At 33.5% G+C, this 20,920-nt stretch overlaps 1 protein-coding gene across 3 annotated transcripts in view; it reads left to right on the top strand.

The window, feature by feature from the left end:
• Positions 1 to 20,920, top strand: part of CSMD3 (CUB and Sushi multiple domains 3) — a gene marked incomplete at its 5' end in the record, with an annotated part of 578,503 nt that overhangs the window by 274,299 nt on the left and 283,284 nt on the right. For all 3 annotated transcript variants that reach the window (XM_083859670.1, XM_083859669.1, XM_083859668.1), the window contains 2 exons: positions 8,406 to 8,509; positions 13,602 to 13,714. In XM_083859670.1, the coding sequence (XP_083715796.1) occupies positions 8,406 to 8,509; positions 13,602 to 13,714 (217 nt within the window). The remainder of the gene's footprint in view (positions 1 to 8,405; positions 8,510 to 13,601; positions 13,715 to 20,920) is intronic.

Genomic DNA, 20,920 nt, shown 5'->3' with positions numbered 1-20,920 from the left:
CTGGTATGTAGGGTATAAAGTCTCTCTGCCCAGACTTGACTTTGCACTTCCCTTTGTTGAACTTCATGGTGTTCTTTATGGCCCAGCCTCTTCATGGCAGCATGACCCTCTGGCCTATTAACCACTAATCCCTTCTCACTGTTGTGGCAAACTTGCTGAGAGTATAGTCTGCGCCACCATCCAGATAACCTATAAAAATGTAAAGGAAGACTTGTCCCGATATTGACCCCTGAGATATAGCATAAGTTATTGGCCCCTAACCAGACATTGTGTGACTAATAACCATCCTCTCAGCCAAGACTTTCATCCTGTTTTCAATCCACCTGGCTGTCTGCTGAGTCCACACATCAACAGCTTGTCTGTTAATATCTTGACAATGCCAAAGGCCTACCTGAAGCCCAGGTAGACAATATCCACTGCTTTTGTCTTGGCCACCAGGAGAGAAATTTAATTATAGAAGTCTATCAAAGTTTGTCAAGCATGATTTCCCCTTGATAAAGCCATGCTTAATACTTCTGATGATTTTCTTGTCCTTAATTTTCCACATTAGCTGCTCCATCATACTAGTAATATTAAATAAAATTATACTTAGTATAAATAATTTAAATAAAATGATAGTTAAGTCTTATAATAAATGATTAATGCAATATATTTTTCTTCTGAAACTATCCTTCTATAATCAAATGCATGATAACACAATTATTTTGATGGAAGGGCCTGTGATTCTGTGGAAAATTATAGGGATAAAGCCAATCAATCAGACAGCGACATTTCCTTAGCTTGTACCATCAGATATAAGTGCCCATGATTTACTTACTGGGAAGTACTCAGGCATCCTCAGCACAAAAGCAATTAACCATCCTGAGGGCATATGAGGACACTTGGATACAAACAGGATGTGTTTTCTTCGCATTGCGTAATTTCACTTCCACAAGTGTCAAAGGCAACCAAACATCATTAGGAGTCTTTAGGCAGCTTTTTTCCTGCTAGACAGTGAAAAATGGAGAAAAGAGGTATCTTGTGAATATTTTTCAGTGAGTGAATTTCCTGCTGTTGGTAATATGCTAGGATCATTTATACCATGGGTTTTTGCAAGATAATATCTGCAGAAATAGATCTTTGGTAGACCAATAACCAATATCCTGGCACTGGAGAGGTGCCCAGAATGTTCAAGTTCAAAAATTTCTTCTTTTGCTATCTTCTAGATACAAATGCTATTCCTACACCATGTTAAAGTTAGTTACTAATGAGCTGTTTCCTTCAATGTCTAGATCAAATTTTTTATCTTCTTTTGTATTAGCCTAATAAAAAAAGTGAAATTAACTTAAAGTACAAGTAATAGAAAATTTTACAAGTAGAATGAGACAGCATTTGCAAATGTTAAGCTATTTAATGTAAGAAAAAAATGTAAAATCCAATCTGAAATAATTGCCTAGAGGTTAATATTCTCTCTCCCAAGATAAAAATCTGTCTCCCAAGATCTAACAGTTTTTATTGTTCGGAACACGATAAACAGAAACTTCAGCAAAAGAAAATGTGTTTGCTTAATGATTTATTTGCACTCATTCATTTCCCTTTGTGGAAATACTGAAAGTACTGTAGAATGATGTATTGCTGTGAATAATCAATCTCAGAAACTCCTATTGTGAATGTAAGTCAGCAAAATATGTCATACTTCTATGCAAACAAAAACTGTAACATGAAAAATAAAAATATAATCTCTTTATGCTGTTAATTTAATGCATTTGTTCTCCGGACAAGGTAGGACTATCCATTTGTTTTTAACTACTGTTCCTCCAAAGTAAAGGATTCTAAATGATATAATGTATAATATAATAAATTTATGTAATTTACGTACTTTTCAGTTGTCCTCAGCATAGACATCCACATATAAATGCCTAATCTCACTTTTTTAGACAAGAATAATAGTAATTCTAAACTGTAGTTGATCTAGTGTGAATAATCTACCTTTTGATGAAACAGATTACACTCTAGGCAGGTTTTTTCACTTTTTTTGAAGAAGCCTACATCAAATATAGTTGTTTGCACTGTAGATGTCTACACTTAAATATGGTGAATCATATTTCCAAGAAGGGGCCTAAATAATAAAGTGACATCCAACTGGTGAGAATTAATCCCCTGTAAGCATTTATCTTCTAGCTTTGATTTCTCTAATGTTCTGTGAATGTCCAAGTTTTCTTCTGTCTTTTTTCCCCTTTCACTTTTCTCATCCTGTCTGATACTCAAAGATTCAGTTAAATTTGAAGGGACACAGGTGCTCTATGATTTAGGCTGCTTCATTTTGGATTATGTTTTGTTCATATAATATGTAACTGCAAAAGAACCAATTAAATTATTGTTATGTTACACAACAGTTCCTAGATATGTTACATTCTTGGAAGGATATTTTAATTCATATTTATTCCTTAATATCTAATATATAGCTCATTTAAGCTGTATCTTAGCTTAATACTTAACTACTCTTGTAAGGAGAAGAGATTCATTACACCTTTGGAAATGTCATTATTTTACTGGTAGAATGTCCCATTTTATGGAGTGAAAATGTTACTACACATCTGAAAATATTTATGGAGTTACATTTGCATTGGAAGTCTCAGGATAACAGATGCACGTATAGAAGTACGTGCAATTTTGTATCTTTACTCTTCCCCTTCAGAAGCTGTTCTGAGGAACATACACTTGCCTTTTTTACACACCATTCTGCTTTGTATGTTTTAAAATTTTTAAAAGTTGAGTACTTCACCTGGAACACTACTTTCCTTGAAAAATCTTCAGGGAGCTGATTTCGTCAGGAACTACATATACATATTGAAAAACTGTCTGGAAAATGTGTTGTCTGGAACACATCCTTCTTGAGCATGCTCTCTCTGAAAAGCTGTAGGAAGTTCTCAAGGTAGTCATTAACTATTCAATAAAACCTTTTTGCATTTTACTTCTGAGCTGGTGTTTTGCCCAAGGAGTGTGTTATAAAGGATATATTCCAAGGTACAGAAAGAAGGTACACCTATTTAAATTTGTCAGGATCTCTGCTCCCAATGCTTCCTTTGGAGAAATTCTTATAAAATAATTGGAGACCAAAGTACATAATTATAACTTTCAGAAAATTATTTTTCCAATAGGACTTTTTTTTCCCCTGTAGAGACTGGATAATACTTATTAGTGTTACTGCCTCTTATTTGTGTCTGGGTTTATAACTTCAATTTAAATCAGGCATTCAAACTTGTCCTTTGCTTTTGGGTTTATAAATGAACAGAACAGCCCAGGATGTAGAAAGACTATTGCCTTCTGTTTGACTACTTTTTAATTTTTTTTTAGAGGATAAAGAGTGCACAGGTCAGCATATTTTATTTTGAATAATTTGGTTTTTATATAGTCTGTATCTAGAGGAAGAGAAAATGCAAGATTCCTTTTTCCTCATATGTATATTTTCCTCATACTGTATATGGATATATTTAATAATATCCTCTGGAACAAAATTCAAGATATTATTAGCCTATATCAAAACAAATGTAGCAGTCTGATACCTGCTGGATTTATCACAAATGCTACTATAAAGGCACAAAACTTTCAGGAACTACTGAGTATCTCTTTCTAAAACATAGAATACTGTAATTATTGTATTGCCTGATTGAAGATACTCTTCTCACTTCTGAAGCCATATAGATACATATAGATGCATATAGATACATATCTGATATAATTAGTTGACTCATTATGTGCGAAATGATACTCAAGTCCGGTGGTAAACTGAGATGGAATCTTTGAAATTTTCTTTTTCTGCCTTCTAGAACCAACTTTTGGTACTATAATCCTTTTAGCAAGAATCTTATCGATCAGGCATATCATTGATGAAATATTTTAGTTCATAATATTGTTCCCTGATGTTATACCTTGTCATTTGAAAATATTTTTGGTCCCTCAATTTTTCTATTCAGCTTTGAAAGAGACTGTGGAGCAGTGGATAAATGCAATTAATGCATAAATATATTGTAGCATGATCAATGTTTGTATACATCAATAAACCCATGGATCTTACTCCGTTTATATTAATCCTTTAATGTTTCTCTGGGAGACTGGAAAAATAGACTTTACTGGAATGTATAGATCAAGAAAAGTACTTGGCCTTGTGCTTCTGATTGCTATGCATCTACTAACCAGATCAATAGGATATTTCAGTAATGCTAGTCTGATTTAAAAATATGTAGAATGTAGCAATAAATCATCGCAGTTTTCCCCGAAGTGTATATTCTTATAAACAACAGACTAAAAAGTAGAATTACTCTAAGGCTATACTCTAATATTAAACTGATTCTAGGATGTCACCCAATTTTGGTTTACATTTATAGATTTTTCAGAAAAATGAATAAAGACACTGCTAGGTAACTGGTAAAAGCAGAATTCTTTGAAAGTTCATTAAAAAGTTTTAAGTTATTCACTCATCTTACCCAAATTTCAATTTTTATTTTAAAATATTCCATTACAATCAACTTTAAATGCTGATATAATCAAAAAACGTTTTCAGTATTCTAAAGGGAATAGTCAATATAACAAGCTCTGCAATTCTGAGTGACTTTGAGTGTGATCAAACTAAAGCTAACGTTGTAAAACAAGGACTCTGAAAACATGTACTTCAGACTACTTATTTTCTTGCTTGTTGGCATATTTGGAAGGATTTGAAGTACATTTTGTATTGTACATTGTGTGTGTACTTTGCATGTCAACGGAGAAATTTCCAGTATGTATATGGGGTTTATTTTTACAGTAGGAATATGTAAAGGCTTGTACAGTACATGTGTAATAAATTAGTTTCCTCTTGGATATTGACAGCTCTGTCATTTCTACACATTGCTTTTGTTCAATTTGTGCAAATTCCCTTAAAACTAAATGTCTTCAGTAACAGCTGACAAGCACATTTGTTAAATAAAGGGCAAGTTTACCAATTCCAAAGTTTGTGCTGCAAATTATGTAAGGTTATGTTAAATCTAAGTTTGAAATGGGTTGTGTATTAACTGTTACATACAGCTTGTTTTTCTTTTAATGACCTGGAATTATGAAATACTTCATTGATGCTATGGAATGTTTGGAGTAACCATCAGCAAGTGGATTTAACCCTCTTCCAGCAGGGGTATGCATGGTAAACATAATGATTTACTGTCTCAAGGAATAGTATTTTTTTTTTTTACTATGTATAAAACATGGCTCTATTTGGTGACTGCTGTTTATGATTTTGATTTACTAGTGTCAATTTTGCACAAAGATGAAGCATTGTCTGATTTTCAGTTGAATCAGAAACTTCTAAGAAGAAATCCTCATAACATTAACATTATCAAATGTTAATAGTTCAAATTAATTATAGCCAGCTGCTAAAACATATTTTATTTTTTTATATAGTCTAACATTTTTGAAGTTATTAATTACATAGTTGCCTCTTATTGTCTTAAAAATGTGACTGTTTCACAGAATATGATACAAGACAAATGTAGACTAATCTATGCTCATATGGTTTTATAAAACTACAGATTTTGATGTCACACCTATCCCATTATCACAGTTTTAGGTGACTTACAGAGAGTGAGACAAAAATCTTGCAATTAAACATCCTGTTCTGAAAAATATTGATGGAAAAAAAATAAATTATAGACTTTTTAATGTACATATCTTTTGATTAAAAATTAAAAAGAATAAGGTCTCTATCACAGAAAAGAATTTCAGATTGTAGAAAGGTGAGAGATTATATCAGAGCAGCAAGATTACAGCAGAATCATTAGTGATGGAGATTCACTAGAGACAAGTGCAAAGGTTGAAGCTGAAGCCTATGCTTTGAACAAAAAATCAATTTTGCTTTTTTTCATGTTCCACAATTTTCCTTAATGAGACAGATATTTTTCAGGGAGTTCTCTTACTTTTTTATTTGTGAGCATTGTTAAAAAAGAATGACAAAGATCTTACTTTTCTGCAGTGAAATAAAGAGAACTGTTTTTTTTTGTCATTCCTAATTAAAAAAAAGCCTCATACCTCGAAACTTCTATTTTCCTTAACCTCTATCTTCTCCTCTTATTAAATACACATTGCATAAAATGATGTTGATTGTGGTAAAGAAAATCTCTTTTATCTTTTTGACATAACTTTTGAAGACAAGTTATTCAATTACAAAGGGACAGATGCCTCATATCAATTTTGTGGTACTAAACTAATATAAAATATCTAGAAAGGTATTATTTTAAAAAAAATATTACCATTGCGCTTACCAAAAAAAAAAAAAAAAAAAAAAAAAAAAAAAAAAAAAAAAAAAATCTGATCATGAGATTAGATTTCTTCATTTGTTTAAAGGAAAACAGGATTAAGATTTCTGATCATTATACTATTTTCCTTTTCTTCTTTTTATGCATATAATATTGATAAAATCTTGCACATGGCCAGAATGGAATAAGCTACATGAAGATTTATCAGGTCAGAGGGTTAACTTCTCAGAGTGACTTCATAATAGCAAGACAACTTCTCTGGACATTAAAACAAAAGGTTTTAATAATGAAAAAAAATAATAAACATCATAGAACAAAGAAATATAAGTCGAATACAGTGTAGAGAGCACTCTGACACTGATTTGGCAACCCAAAAATGCAATTGAGCTCTTTCATGCAGTCTTTTTAGTACCCGATGGTCTGGGTGGGCTATTTGTCACTTTGTCCAATGAAATTGGCAACAGGCTTTGAGGTCCACTTCCAAAGCCCAATCAGTGCTCCTGTGCTGGCATGAGCCAATTACAATGAGCAGGCCATGGAAAATTCTCGTTTAACTTCCTTACATGTTCCAAGGTAAGCTGTAACTCTTTCCCTTATGTAGAAACACCTGTTCAGGTGTGGAAATGCATTTCAACATAGTACAGATGGGTTTGCTGCAATATTATTTCAAAATGTGTTTTACTGTTAATAAGTGAAATATGCTTTCAAGTTGAATTCAATACTAACATTATTTGTCCATGTTTTATTGTGGAGTCTTCTGATGTAACTGCACATATAGTTGCACAGAAATTAAAAGTGGACCAAAAATAACTGCTTTTTTGTTTGGTTGGTTTTTTTTTTTTTTTTTTTTTTTTTTTTTTTTTTTTTAAATTAAGTACTGAGTGAAATATGTGTCTACCTTAAATGTAGTTATGGATTTCAGTTTAAATTCTTCTCTCTAGTGTTACAAATTTTGTGTCTAGAACAGCAAAAAATATCCAGAATACTTTTTTTTAAACTAAGAAGATTAGGAAGATTTATGTGTCGTTTTCTCCTCTTTACTCAATTAGAGCAAATCAGCTGCTTGCCGACACAATTTTCCATGTCCTTTCCATCTTCACCCTCTTAACTCTCTGCACTTGACTGCAGTCCCTGGGGTATGGCACATATACATGTACACACACGTGTTTATGTATGTGAACGTGCCAAACTGGCTGTTCTTCAGTGTACTTATATCACCACTTACACCTGTGAAGGAAAGTGTTTCTCCTCCCTTTGGAACAAATTGCAATCCTTGCAACATACGTCAGTTTTCCAACTTGCCTATAGTGGTTTTTGCTCATAGAAACATGTCCTTCAATTACCAGAACCCCAGTGCATCAAAGGAATATGAGCTCTCAAAGACATGATAAAAATCTATCAGAATGACATCCACATCTTTAAACACAAATGCTCTCAGTTCTCAATTATAACTGTAATAAAAGATGATTGCTTACAGTATTAAAATTCCTACATATAAATATCCCGTCATTTTTATCCATATGAAATTTTGAGGAACTAAAGACAGTTACCATGATTAATACATGGGTGGAAACAATGTACTTCTTTTCTCTTTTCCCCTTTCCCCTTTCCCCTTTCCCCTCTCCCCTCCCCTCCCCTCCCCTCTTCTCTTTTCTAAAAATTACTTCTACATTTGATGCCTCTTTCTCCTACTTGAGCCAGATTATAGATATCTGGAGTAAATTAAATTCTTCACCTTCACTGCATTTACTCAGTGAAGTACAATTATTTGGTTGGTATTTGAAGACACTAGTATTGCACAAAATGCAATTAGTTATCTTGCCCTTTGAGTATATATTAATCAAAATGTAATGTGATTACCCACAACAGTAATAAACATGTAACAACTACATAAATAAGTGAAATCATAGTGCTTTGAGGAGGTCAGCAGAGTGATGATACCCAAAAGTTATTATAATTCTCATTTTGTAAACCAAAACTGGGATCAATTACACTAATCTGTTGTGAAATATGCTACACTTATGTGCAATCATTAATTGGAAGATTGCTTTTATTTACATTGCTGAAAAGCTTGATTTAAAGACTCATCTCTCAAGTACATTTATTTATTTCTAAAATATATTTTCTTATTTTATTTTGTAGGTTATTCAGATAAATTTTGAAGAATTTGATCTGGAGATTGGCTATGACACACTGACAATTGGCGATGGAGGAGAAGTGGGTGATCCTAAAACTGTACTTCAAGTGTAAGTCTTTTGCATTTACAGTTTGTGTGCATTGAGGAATGTCATTAATGTGTTTTGATGAGACTAAATAATTATTAGATTCAGGTAAATCTGAACAGAAACTACCTGAGCTTCTAAAATTACTAAAGATGTCAGTTTAAATATATTGCTATATGTTTACTGTTCTGCAAAACTTTGAACAGAACATAATTTTTTTCTAAGATATGCAGATTTTTCTATAGAATTCTGCTTTAGACTTATCTTCCAGAGGATAGATTATCTGACCTTCTATTTTTAATTGGTTTTGCAATCATTCTATCCTTTCTGTTTTGTTTAATATCTTTATCAATGGTCAGGACAAGAGGTTTGAGTGCAACCTCAGTCACTTTGCAGATAACACCAAGTTGGACAGGAGTGTTGATCTGCTGGAGGGTAAACACAGAGATGAAGCTCACAGGTCTGTAGTTCCCTGGATCTTCCTTTCTCTCAGGAGCGATGATTTCCTACTTCCTGTAACCATGTCTGCCATGACTTTTCCAGTGATGGAGAGTTACCTGGCAACAATATCAACTAGTTTTCTTATGATCCTGGTATCCATGTCATCAGGCCCCATAGACTTGTGACTTCTCAGTTTCATCAAGTGGTCTTGAACCTGCTCTTCTCCCCCAAATCCCATGTAGGGGATCGAGGACTTGAGGGAAGTGGGAAGCCTGACAGCCAGGGAAGACTGAGGCAAAGAACTCACTGAAGTACCTCAGCCTTCTCCATATCTGTTGTCACCAGTTCTCCCCTCTCGCTTCTCAGGGAAAGCGAGAGGGGAGAACTCATTTCTCGCTTTGGTTTTGTTTTTTTCTGACTAAAGTCAGAAGGATTGGACATTGTTCCAAGGCCAAGTACTGGAAGAAACCTCCCAATGTGGTGCTTGAGGAAGCATCCCTGGAGGCGTTCAGATGTGTAAGTGTCATGTTTAAGGACATGGTTTAGTGGTGGACTCGGCAGTGTTGGTTTAACAGTTGTACTTGATGATCTTTAGGTCTTTTCCAACCTAAATATCTGATTCTAGGATTATTATCCATGAAAAGACCCGCATTTAGCTGGGTATTTATGGTGCAATTGCTTTGGGATAATACAATCTCTTAGTGGACTATAGATGAGTTAATTGCTACCACTAATAAATTTGAGACATGTGGAAGTACTGTAATTTCTACTTTTTAAGCAGTACTAATCATTCAAAAAATATTGCTGATAATGCTAGAATTCAGGTTCAGCTATTAAATTCGTAAACTATATGGAATATTCTCTCATGTGGAAAGAACCTTTATTAAGTGCCAATTCATACATTCTTATTAAAGTTTAATTAAATTATTGATACTGAATCGCAGTAATGCATTAAGGCGAAGTGTAATAATATTTTAAATTTTGAGTAATGTGGCAGAACAGTCTGCCCAGATTGTATTTCACTGAAGATGTTAGCATTTCATGAAAGTATTTCTGATGTAACTTAGGTTGGGGAGAAATGATGGAATTACACTATTAAAATTGTCATAAATATAAAGAATCCTGAGTATTTTTTAAATTAAAAATGCTAATAAGAATTATAAAGTGTTAATATACAATAAGAGAATCTGTTCTGTAAATAACTAGGTAAATAATTTTAAAGAATTATTACTATGAAGACCCAGGAAAAGCAAAAAAAATACCCTATTAATTTATGGGGACTTAATACTAAGTAACATTATACAATAAGCCACAAGTATATTATTTTGTTTACCAATAGAATCATTATTCTGTGTTCAGAAGTATCAACGGTGAATTTATTAGGATTAAAATGCATAAAAAAATACATGGAAGATGGAAGATAATTGAGTACTGTAAAAACTGTATAAATCTTTTCTCTTGTGAGCCATGCAGACTTTGTCTGAGATATGATGCACAGCAAATAAATCAGCTGTTGTATCATTTAATTTTTGGATTTTAAATTTTAAAATAATTATTTTTCCCCTGGAAAATTGCTGAAGAACATTGGTTTAAATATGTCTGGTTTACATGTTAATAATGTGAAAACATTTATCTTCCAATTTATCGGAGTTAATCAGGAAACCTACCCAAGTGTTTAATCTGCCAGTTTTAGTGGAAACTTCTTGATAGGAAGGTTCAGAAGAAAAACTGAAGTTAAGTGGCATTTCAATGGAATTATATTTCCTAAATTGATAATTGCACTCCTGATTATTCCTATTCTGCTGATGTTAATCACAGAACTAGCTAAACTCCAAAGCCTTTTCAGTACTTGCCATTAAGTTTCCCTGGGTTCCTGTAATTCTGAGCCTGTACATCCATGCACCCAGCAACGTGACAGTCTGCTCCAGCCTGGTGAGCCTGCCACCCAAATGAACTTAAACCTGATTGCTATAATATTTTTAGTCTGTTTGAAAAGATGACTAATATGAAGGCGTTCTTTACTACTTTCCTATGGAAGTAAAATGCAAGATGGAGAAGTGTAAAGTTACCAAGGGATAGAGGGGAAGAAGGGAAAAAAATGGTGGGTTCTTTGTTACTCCTGCCCTTTAGAGGGGCAACACGTTGTGACGTGGGAGTGGAGCCTCACAGAGGACAGCAGGCAGCAGCTTGGTGAATCATGGAAAGCTCTTTTATTATCTGACTTCAAAGGCTTATATACATTTTGTACAGAGAGCCAAGATTGGCCCAAGGAGGTTACAACCTCCTGACTCCATTGGTCAATATGACCATCAGTCAAGTTCTCTCTCAGAGAACAAGAATGCAAAACATAGAGATAATTTCTAAGAATATAATATTGTTTACATAAAGCAGCGTGAGAAGCTGCTGCAAAGACTCAAACACTTGAAGGCAAGAAATTCAGGGACAACAGGTTTTTCTCCATATATCAGTCACAGCACTTTTTCAGGATATTTGGAAGGTTTTTTTTGGCAGCTTGGTCTAACAATTGCTGCAGGTGACTTTTAATGCGATATCCATCTAGGCACTGGTTCCTGTAACATGCCTTTTGAAAATCCAGCTTACAAATCGTGAAATGCATCTGTCCAATTTTATATTACAGGTTGTCTTCAGCAAATGGAGAGTGTTACAATCTTCTGAATATCCTCAAACCTAGTCTTCAGTGTACTCAGGGGGAGAATATATGTCACTAGTGTGTGGGAGGAGTAGTTCTGGAGTCATAGAGGAAGAAGTGGAAAACACCCTGCTGAGTGTTGTAACTGTTAAGCTGTTTAATAAAAAGGGAGACATCATAATCACATATTTCCATTTCTACTGCTGTCAGTGTTCACTATTCAACTCTCAAAAGGGAACATGTACTACCAGGAGAGGAATCTAGATACTGAATCCAGGGTAGAGGAAGCTACATTAACCCCCAGAAGGACAGAAAGAATAATTCTCAACTGCAGATTTTCATTATTTTCTTAAATAGCTTCCTTCATATAATGGTTTTTCTGGATCTTATTGCTCTGTGGCCCATTCCAAAATGTTTAACGGGGATCCTTAAGGACTTAAAATATAGAGCAACAAGTGATTTTTATATTCTTCTGATTTCTTCCTTTTTTGTTTTTAATTATTTTCTTTTTTTTTTTCCTCCTGTACTATTTAATTGGAAAATATTTCTTTTTAAATCTATGGACAATTTTTTTATTATTATTAATTTCAAAAAATGGAAATGCTGAACATTTTTATGGATTTTTATCATAAAAATTATTTGGTCTGACGCAACAGACAGATTAATATTCTCAGTGCCCTTAATATTCAAACTACATACTGTCAGTCCTGGTGACAATTACAAAACTCTGTTAGCCATTACATCAGTGTTGTTTCTCAGAAACATCCTGTTAATCTACTAATTTGGCAAAGACTGAACTCACTGAAGACCCTTTCTCTTAGTGCTGGAATGAGCAGTTAATATGTTATTTTGGCCAGGCATTTACTTGTTCAGTTCTGGCAAGAGTCTTTCTAGTAGCTCCATCTGTGAACACAGATGTGGGAAACAGACATGTTTTTTCCCACAGCAGACTATTTAATACAGAAGGAAGCTAAAAAAGACCAGAGGGAAGAACTAAAATTAACTGTAAAATACATTTAGTCCATTTTAAGTTTCAGCTAGCTTTAAAGAATGGTTAGAACTTCAAAAAATTAACAGTTTTCACTCATACAGTATTGTGCTTGTGATCCATTTTACAAGAATTAAAATTATCTGGAAACTTTTCAGCATTTTGTTTTAGATAATAAAGTATAACCAAATTTGAGACAAAATTTTTGCATGAAAATGCAATGTAACATAAAACTGCAGCTTTCACGACATTTCTTTATTGCTATCACACTGTTCTTTCAGTAAATAGAATCAACATTTAGAATTGCACTGATTTGCAAATTTTTGCAAACAATATTAAAATTTTAAAAAGGGAAAAAAAGGAAAATCAAGTTTAGTTCTTTCTATTAATCAGTGCCCTGTAACAGTAGAAGGTTTTAAAGTTTTAAACATTTGCTAGTTTTGTTTATGAAGGAATAAACAACAGCTGAGTCTTGTCAGGCTGCTCTTCCTTTGTTGTAGAAGATGTGACGAGAGGAGGGGAGAGAGTGCAGGGAACACACGGACCTTCATAATAATGTTGCTACTTAAAAATAACAGCTTTCTTTTAAATATGCAAGGCATGTATTACAAAGTGGGTAGTTGCATATCAGAAAAATGAAAGAATCACTGTAATGCCTCATTATGGGCTTTTAGTGACACTGATATGCCTTCAAGTACCTGAGTAATGGACATTGGATTATCAGATAAGGTTAAGCATTAGGGAAGTTGCACGTCTTTCTGGAGTAGCAACTGAAAGCGAGATGAAATATTTCAATACAATATAAGCAGTAGTTGCATGTGTTTATAGACTACTACCAAATTTCCAGTCATTGGAAATGTGAGAGTTGTCTTGGCTGGCCAGCCAGTAAATAACTAATTTAGTGTGAGCTGAATGCAATGAATTTGAAAGCAAATGTTAAAAAAATGCTTGATAATTATTTAGATTTCTTACAAAAAGAAAAACAAATCTCCTTAATTATGCTTAATGGCTTTACAGAAATTTTCTTCTATCTATAGGTTAACCGGGAGCTTTGTACCAGACTTAATTGTGAGCATGAGCAATCAGATGTGGTTGCACCTTCAAACGGATGAAAGTGTGGGCTCAATTGGTTTCAAGGTTAACTACAAAGGTAATGATACATCACTGGAAGCAAATGTAACGGTGTACCAAAAATTAGGCCAATATTATGAAATGTTTTTCTTCCTTGTTAGTGGATGCATTCTATTTCCAGTTGTGTCAGTTTTAAAAAACATAGGAAAATGTAAGCTGAATTGTTAAAAGGAAAAAAAAGGAAAAGAAAAAAGTTGTCTTAAAGGTCTTACGTTACATGAAACTGCATGTGTTTTGTTTGATGTGCTGTTACAGTGATTGAGTTTTGGCATATAGCTTTACTGTTATTTTCTGTTATTTGATACTGATGACTATTAAAATGAAATAATTCTGTGATTATTTAAAGATGAATGAGTAAAAAAATAATAAATCCTACATTATTTGAAAATGAATGCCTATCATAACATTAAAAAAAACCACTGCAAGTGAACAACTTGAATTACTGCTAAGTTTTGAACCAAGACAAAGAAAAACCTAATAATGTTGTTCTTTATGGTCTTAAAGTGCATAATACACTATATAAACCATCTGTTGCTATTTAATACTTCTGGAAAAACACTTTTTATAGAGTATGAACAAAAAAAGGTAAAGTACAACATATATATACATATATATGCATTTCTGTGTTATTAGAGAATTAGTTATATTTGTTATTTTTTTAACAGAGATATATGTCTTTCTTACAAGAACATTTTTAATTGCATGGTTTCTGTCTAGCATCAAAACCAGATAATAGAAAGTATGATTTCAATCAGGAAATGAGAGAGGAGAGGCAAAAGTTAAACCAGAGACTGTGTGTTTTAGAAATAGAGCTGATGTTGCTAAGAATCAGCAGATGGAGTGAATGAGCATATTGCAAATAAACCTGCACAATGTGACTTGCTGGTTTCTTTTTCTGTCCATAACTTTTCTGTAGTGTAAAGTAGAACTCCATAATGGTGTGGTACAAGTGCACATGTACACTCGTGATATTCAGATATACTGGACTAAGATAGGAAGATGTAGTACTTTGCTGCATGGTAATCACTAAGACCTAGGATTTCCACATTCAGGCTATTGAAAGGGGCAAGAGAATGATTAGTATAAACAAGTGTAATAATTTGCTAATATAGCAAAACTAGAAGCATATTTGAGAGGAAAAGGATGAGTTTTAGATCTGTACTCTAATTTCCGGAGCTCAAGCTGTCAATTCTTTTATTTGCATGATTCTTTGCTGATCAAATTAATTTTACTTGCAACAGTTTTAGTTTGCAGAAGGCAGAGGATTATTGTCTATTCTTATATGCTATGTCTTCTTTTATTCATGAGTTACATTTATTCTTAGAAGCTATAGTTCTGCAAGAATAAAATTAATTGAATATGAATAGATAGAAGGGTACAGAAAGGGTGAACATTCACAACAGCATCTCCATATAATCAACTTTGTGATTGTATGCTTAGATATTGAATCTGTTTCTCTTTTGCCCTACAATAGTACTTTACGTTTGTTCACTAAATAGCACTTGCATACACCAAGCACTCAATTGATAGGTTCTCTATGGTGGTGGTTGTCGAGGGGATTGCCTGTTTTTTCTCCTTTTGTTTTGGTTTGGGTTTATTTTGTAGGATTCCCCACCACCACCTCACTGCCAATCCAGAGTGTGATCATAAAATAAAATGGAAAGGGTATCAAGTGCAAGTCAGGTTTTAAGGGATTGCTATTTCCATTGGTTTTAAAACTGTGTAAAGTCTAGTAATGATGGTAGGTACTGAAAACAGGTAACTGGGTAGTATTTTGGATTAGCAGCTGTTCTGCAGTTTAAGTTTTGAAATTTATGAATTGGAAGTTGAGAGAAAGTTCAATGAGGTAAACTGAGTATTTGCATTAGAACGGTGAAGAATTGTGACGTAACACTGAATTATTTACTAGAATCAAAAAATGCAAAGAAATTTTCCCTTTTCAGAGACTTTTTAGCAATACTTAAGAGAATGATGATTTCTCGAAGTCAGGGTCAAAGGAAATTTCAGTTTAAGTTATTTCATTAATTCTGTAGAATATATGCCTAACTTTCTTGTTCATCTTTTGACTGTATCAAATGTATTACTTTAACTTGACCTCTTGCATCTCACAAATTCCACTATCCACTTAGACACATAGCTAAGGCTGATGCCATGTATTTATTATGTGTTTAAGCCTTGTAAATTTCTGCTTACATGAAAGGTACAAATACATGAGCATTTTACATTAGATCCAGCAGTTTAATTTTTGAACTGAATCTTCTGATCGTCCCCACTGTCCTTGTTTTAGTTTTCATCATGGAGCAATCTTGAAAGGCACAAATTTAACTTGTTTGGGGTAATTCATAAGATGCAATTGAACAGCCCAAGGAATAGCATTCCTTTGGTGCTCCAGCTGCTGATGGGCATTTCTCAGGAGCTTGTAAAGCTTTTTTCAAAGTAAACCCTCCTAAAACACACTGAAATGCATATAAATAATATGGGTGCTGTATATTTTATTGTTTCATTTTACAGATCTTTGTTGGAGCTAATTACTTGATATTGTACTTGACAACAGTACTTACTAACACTAGAAAAATTTACTGCTAAAAGGTTTTGATGCCTAAATATCTGCTTCTGTGCTTCTCAGACTCAACTCACTAGAGGTAGTGGAGATATCCATGTCTCATCCCATCAAAATTCATAAAGACATTTTAAATCTAAGTGACATTTGGGTCTGATTCTGGAAGGCCTTTTTAACATTTTTCCAATTTCTACGTGGAATATGAAAAAGAAAAGATGATGAGATGTCATCACCCAGTGCCCATTCCCCATTGTTCTCCAAAATAGTGTACTTACTTACAGTACTTACTCCTTTATGACTGTAATAGAACTGAATATGCCACATCATTTTTAGTGATAGAAATAGACAAATTAATTTTTAAACACATATGTATTTATCAGTTTTTAGCTGAGTAATTATTTATTATTTTAAATTTATGTTACTACAGGAACTAACAGCTGATCCTCTTTTATGTATCTGCCATTTGAGGGACTCTAGGAATTTTTTTAGAAATAATAAAAATTTATGTTTACTTCTACAATGAGATGTTGCATGTGGAGTTATTTTATGGTTTTAATAGCTGGATAACATTATAAATATTTGAAATATTAAAAATAGCTTTAAATATTTGCGAGACTATTTTAAAGTAAACAAAATTTTACTGTTGTTTTGAAATCCCTTTTTCAGTATCCCATCAAATAAAACTACTTATAAAGGTACAATAATTAATTAGGCAGAACAGAAATACAAGCACTGCCTCACTACAGATAATATTTGGCTTGGGTCTTTTTCATGCTTCAAATGTATGTGTAGCATTATTAAGTAAAAACATGGAATATTTAGAAATTGTAAGTGAATTATTTTCATATCATAATTTAAGGGATTATTTGAAAACCATAATCATTTTTTTAGATGTGAGATTAGACTTTGGTGCTTATGTAGCTACTAAGTAAAACAAATAAATAATGGATTATTTTCAGACTTCCCATATCAGTAGTATGAAAAGAAATCACAAATAAATACTTTTAATAGTTGTCATGTTGCATGAATACTTAGGATCATTCAATATTTCAGGAAATGGTGCCATATTGTCACAGCAACATTTCTATGTCAAAGCCATGGTGAAGAGGAAAAAGTACTCAGCTAAACAGTAGTAGAGAAACAATCTCCAACATATTCAAACACTGGAACTGAATGATCTTCATCTATAATTGAGTAAAAAACAGCTGCACAAAATATGAGACAAACTTACAGCACAGCCTTCAAACAAACACATTTTTTCTAAGATAAGATTTTGCAGAATTGAGAACTTATTTTGATTCACAAAAACTTTTATAATCTAGAATATTATAGTTCCTGGAAATTTTTATATGAGAATTTTAAGTGTAAAATAGCTTTCATATACATTTTTGTAACTCCTTTTGTAACTTTATCTCCTTTTGTAACTTTGGACGTGTGTGAAAGATTAATTACAAGATATTCCTTATACACTCGTTCAACGTAAACTGTATGACAAAATTTCTGGGATTAACAAATAATGCGAATAGTTATGGTGTAAATTAATAGGAAAAAAATGCTATAGGGAATGAAATCAGTAATGTAAACAGAGAACAAAACCATCCTCTATCAGCATCACGGGGGAGAGCTGAACTTCTGTTTAGGTCAGATTTGAGTCTTCTGAAAAGACAAAACTAACCTCAGGGCAGTCTTTTTCTATTAGGTTCTGATATCACACCCTCAGTTTCTGTGCTGTGGCCAAATCTGAGGAAAACGTTTCTCTTTTGGTGTATCTGTTTTATTTTTATCTATTCTTCAAAACATCTTACATCAGTAGGTTCTCCTGATAGTTCTGCCTCCTATTAGGACAAAATCTGTTTATTGGCACATCAGACATTCTCCAATCTAATTACATAAGAAAATAAAGTTCAAGACGGTTACATTGACTGAAGTGGAAGGACAGGTTTTAGTAGAGGATTATTCAAGACGCCAAGCTACATAGCAGTATAGGTAAAAAAGAGAATTTGAAGCAAATTAGACTTGCTTGTTCCGTTTTCCACATTGATGATCTAATCTTAGGAAGTGGGATTTACACTCTGACACCCAGTATTTCAGAAGATTTCTTTTTGCTTACAGCATGACATTGATCTTGCTTCAAGCACTGTGGCTTGTGTTCCTGAGTGCTTGGGACATTAGTGCAGCTTGGGGGAGCCGTCTGGAGTTTGTGATCCAAATTTCATCCTATTTTCCTAGCAGTCAGCACTGTGGCTCAGACTCATCTGAGGTTTTTTTCTCTCAGTTGGCACAGAGATATTTTTCCTTGACTAACTGCCCAACAGCGATTTCTTTTCTGTTGGTGACAGAATTCTGAATTATCTGAATCCATTGTTAGTCCCCTAACTGTGTCTAGAAACATGAATTTCAAATTTGTGAAATAAGATACATTTACCATAAAACAGACTTTTGACAAACTATGAAAGTAGCTTGTCTGTGAAATATATGACTTTATGTTCATTCTACCAAAAAATATAGTTTTAATTCTCATTGTTCTTATTATTGTCTAATTAAAAAAAAAAAAAAAAAAAAAAAAAAAAAAAAAAAAAAAAACCACAAACAAAAAAAACCACAAAAAACCAACTAAATCTCAGTGAGAATGCAGACAGTTCCATTGTGTAGTTTTGGGTTTCACAAGAAACCTGATGTGTTTCTTTAGTAAAATACTATGTAATCCCCCTTTTGTGAAGATGGGGGAAGATTTTCTGATTTCTGCACATCAAAATCAGGAATTAAATCTATGACACATTTTACTTTCTGAGCTGTTCAGTTTTATAAATTTCAGTGTATATACTCTTGTGGTATTTTCACCACTCTGATGATTTCTCTTGCCTTTCTATCCACTCTTCTCTGTGTTTCTCATCATGTGCTTGTTTTCTTTGTGTGTTTTGTGGTGCATTATCTGGACAGGATCATATAAATTACGTATTTAATTGGATTCTACTCCCAATTCTATTCCTTGTGTGTACTAACTTCCTTTTGCAGAAAGAACGACATGCAGAGATTCACACTAATGGTGAAAATCTGTGCAAATTATTTAGTCCAAGCAAGTCTCATGATTAGTTCAAATTCTTAAATGCAAATATGGCTTTGTATTTTTTTTAAAAAATGAAACACTTCTTTCTGTGCAACACCACTAAACAAGAATTTACTAATACAGGATAAATTTCTCTGTACTGATTCCATGTCTGCTGAAAGTTATTGCAAGTTTTATAATTCAAGATAATTTCTATTTCAGATATCTCTTGAACATATTGAGAAAAAGTGCATCCTTTTTGGGAACTTGGGGCACTTTCCATTTTTATCTTAATGCAAAGATATTAATTGGTTTTGTATTTTACTCTTGTGTTCTTCCTGCTTTGCTGGCCACAATTCACTACTGACTTTTTCTGACTCTACTCATCAGCCTTATCCAAATATGTAAATAATATTTTTATTTAATTTTCAAACAATGCATTCAACATAAAAAAATCCTATTTGTAATCCCTAGATTATAAGAATATGGTAACAGTTGTGGAGAGGCATAATAAAGATTCATTTAACAGGGTACAACATAAGGAAAAGAGAGCAAGCAATTATATAGTAATACTTCTACAAAATGTCTTCTTACTCCCTAACAGTTTGTGGCATAGACACTTCTTAAATCCAGTGCATTTACTGATGGCTTTTTTTTATCCATGGTTTTGCCTATTTTTCCTCTCAAGCTCACATATAATTTTAGTATTCTAAATATTTTATGGCAAGGACATTTCAGTGAAGTAATTCCCTTTGTTCACTGTAGTTCTACTATCTTCATCTGATGCCTTTTAATTTTTTTTTTTTTCCTAGAAAATACAATGTATTTAATCTTCCATTTTCCTGTTACTCGGTTTTGTAGGACTTTTATTTCTTCACAGGTTATTGTCCTCATTACTGTTTTGTGTAAGCTGACGTCAGTTTTGTCATTTCACTGCTTGCCTTGTTTTGCCTATATTGCCTAATATATTGTCAGACAATACCTTTAACTACTCTGACATCTGCTGGACAACCAACATGGCAAAGCAGAAACAGTCCAGGAGGAATGCTGGAAGGCATTGATGGCAGCTTTCTGACACAGGTACTGGAGGACCCCTCAAGGAATGGTGTTCTTCTCAACCTCATACTAATGAACTGGGAAGGCCTTTTTGGAGATAGGAAGGTTGGGAGCAGCCTTGGTGACATTGAGATTGTGAAGTTCAGTACTGGATGTGAAGGAAGCAGGACAGCAAGTAAAATTATAGGCATTTACTTCAGGAGAGATGACTTCAGTGTTTTTGGGGATGTTAGTGGAAGAATCCCATGGAAAAAGGCACCACAGGGAAATGGGGCCCCAAAGAGTTGGTTGATATCCAAGGATCATTTTCAATCCTGCATAAGAATGATGCATTCTAACAAGTAAGAAATCAGACAGAGGGGACAAGGGATATGTGTGAATAAATAAAGAACTCCTGTCATTACTCAAGCATAAACAGGAAATATACAGGATGTGAAAGCAGGGATGGAAGCACCCTGTTGGAATGAATAGAGAGAGATTGTCAGAGTAAGTAGAAATGAGATCAGGAAGGCCGAGGCCCATCTGCAATTTGATCTGGCCAAAGATGTCCAGGACAACAAGAA

The sequence above is a fragment of the Zosterops lateralis genome (assembly GCF_965231275.1).
Source record: "Zosterops lateralis genome assembly, chromosome: 1".
NCBI lineage: Eukaryota > Metazoa > Chordata > Aves > Passeriformes > Zosteropidae > Zosterops > Zosterops lateralis.
The sequence above is the reverse complement of the archived record's forward strand: the minus strand, read 5'-3'. Positions and strand labels throughout refer to the sequence as shown.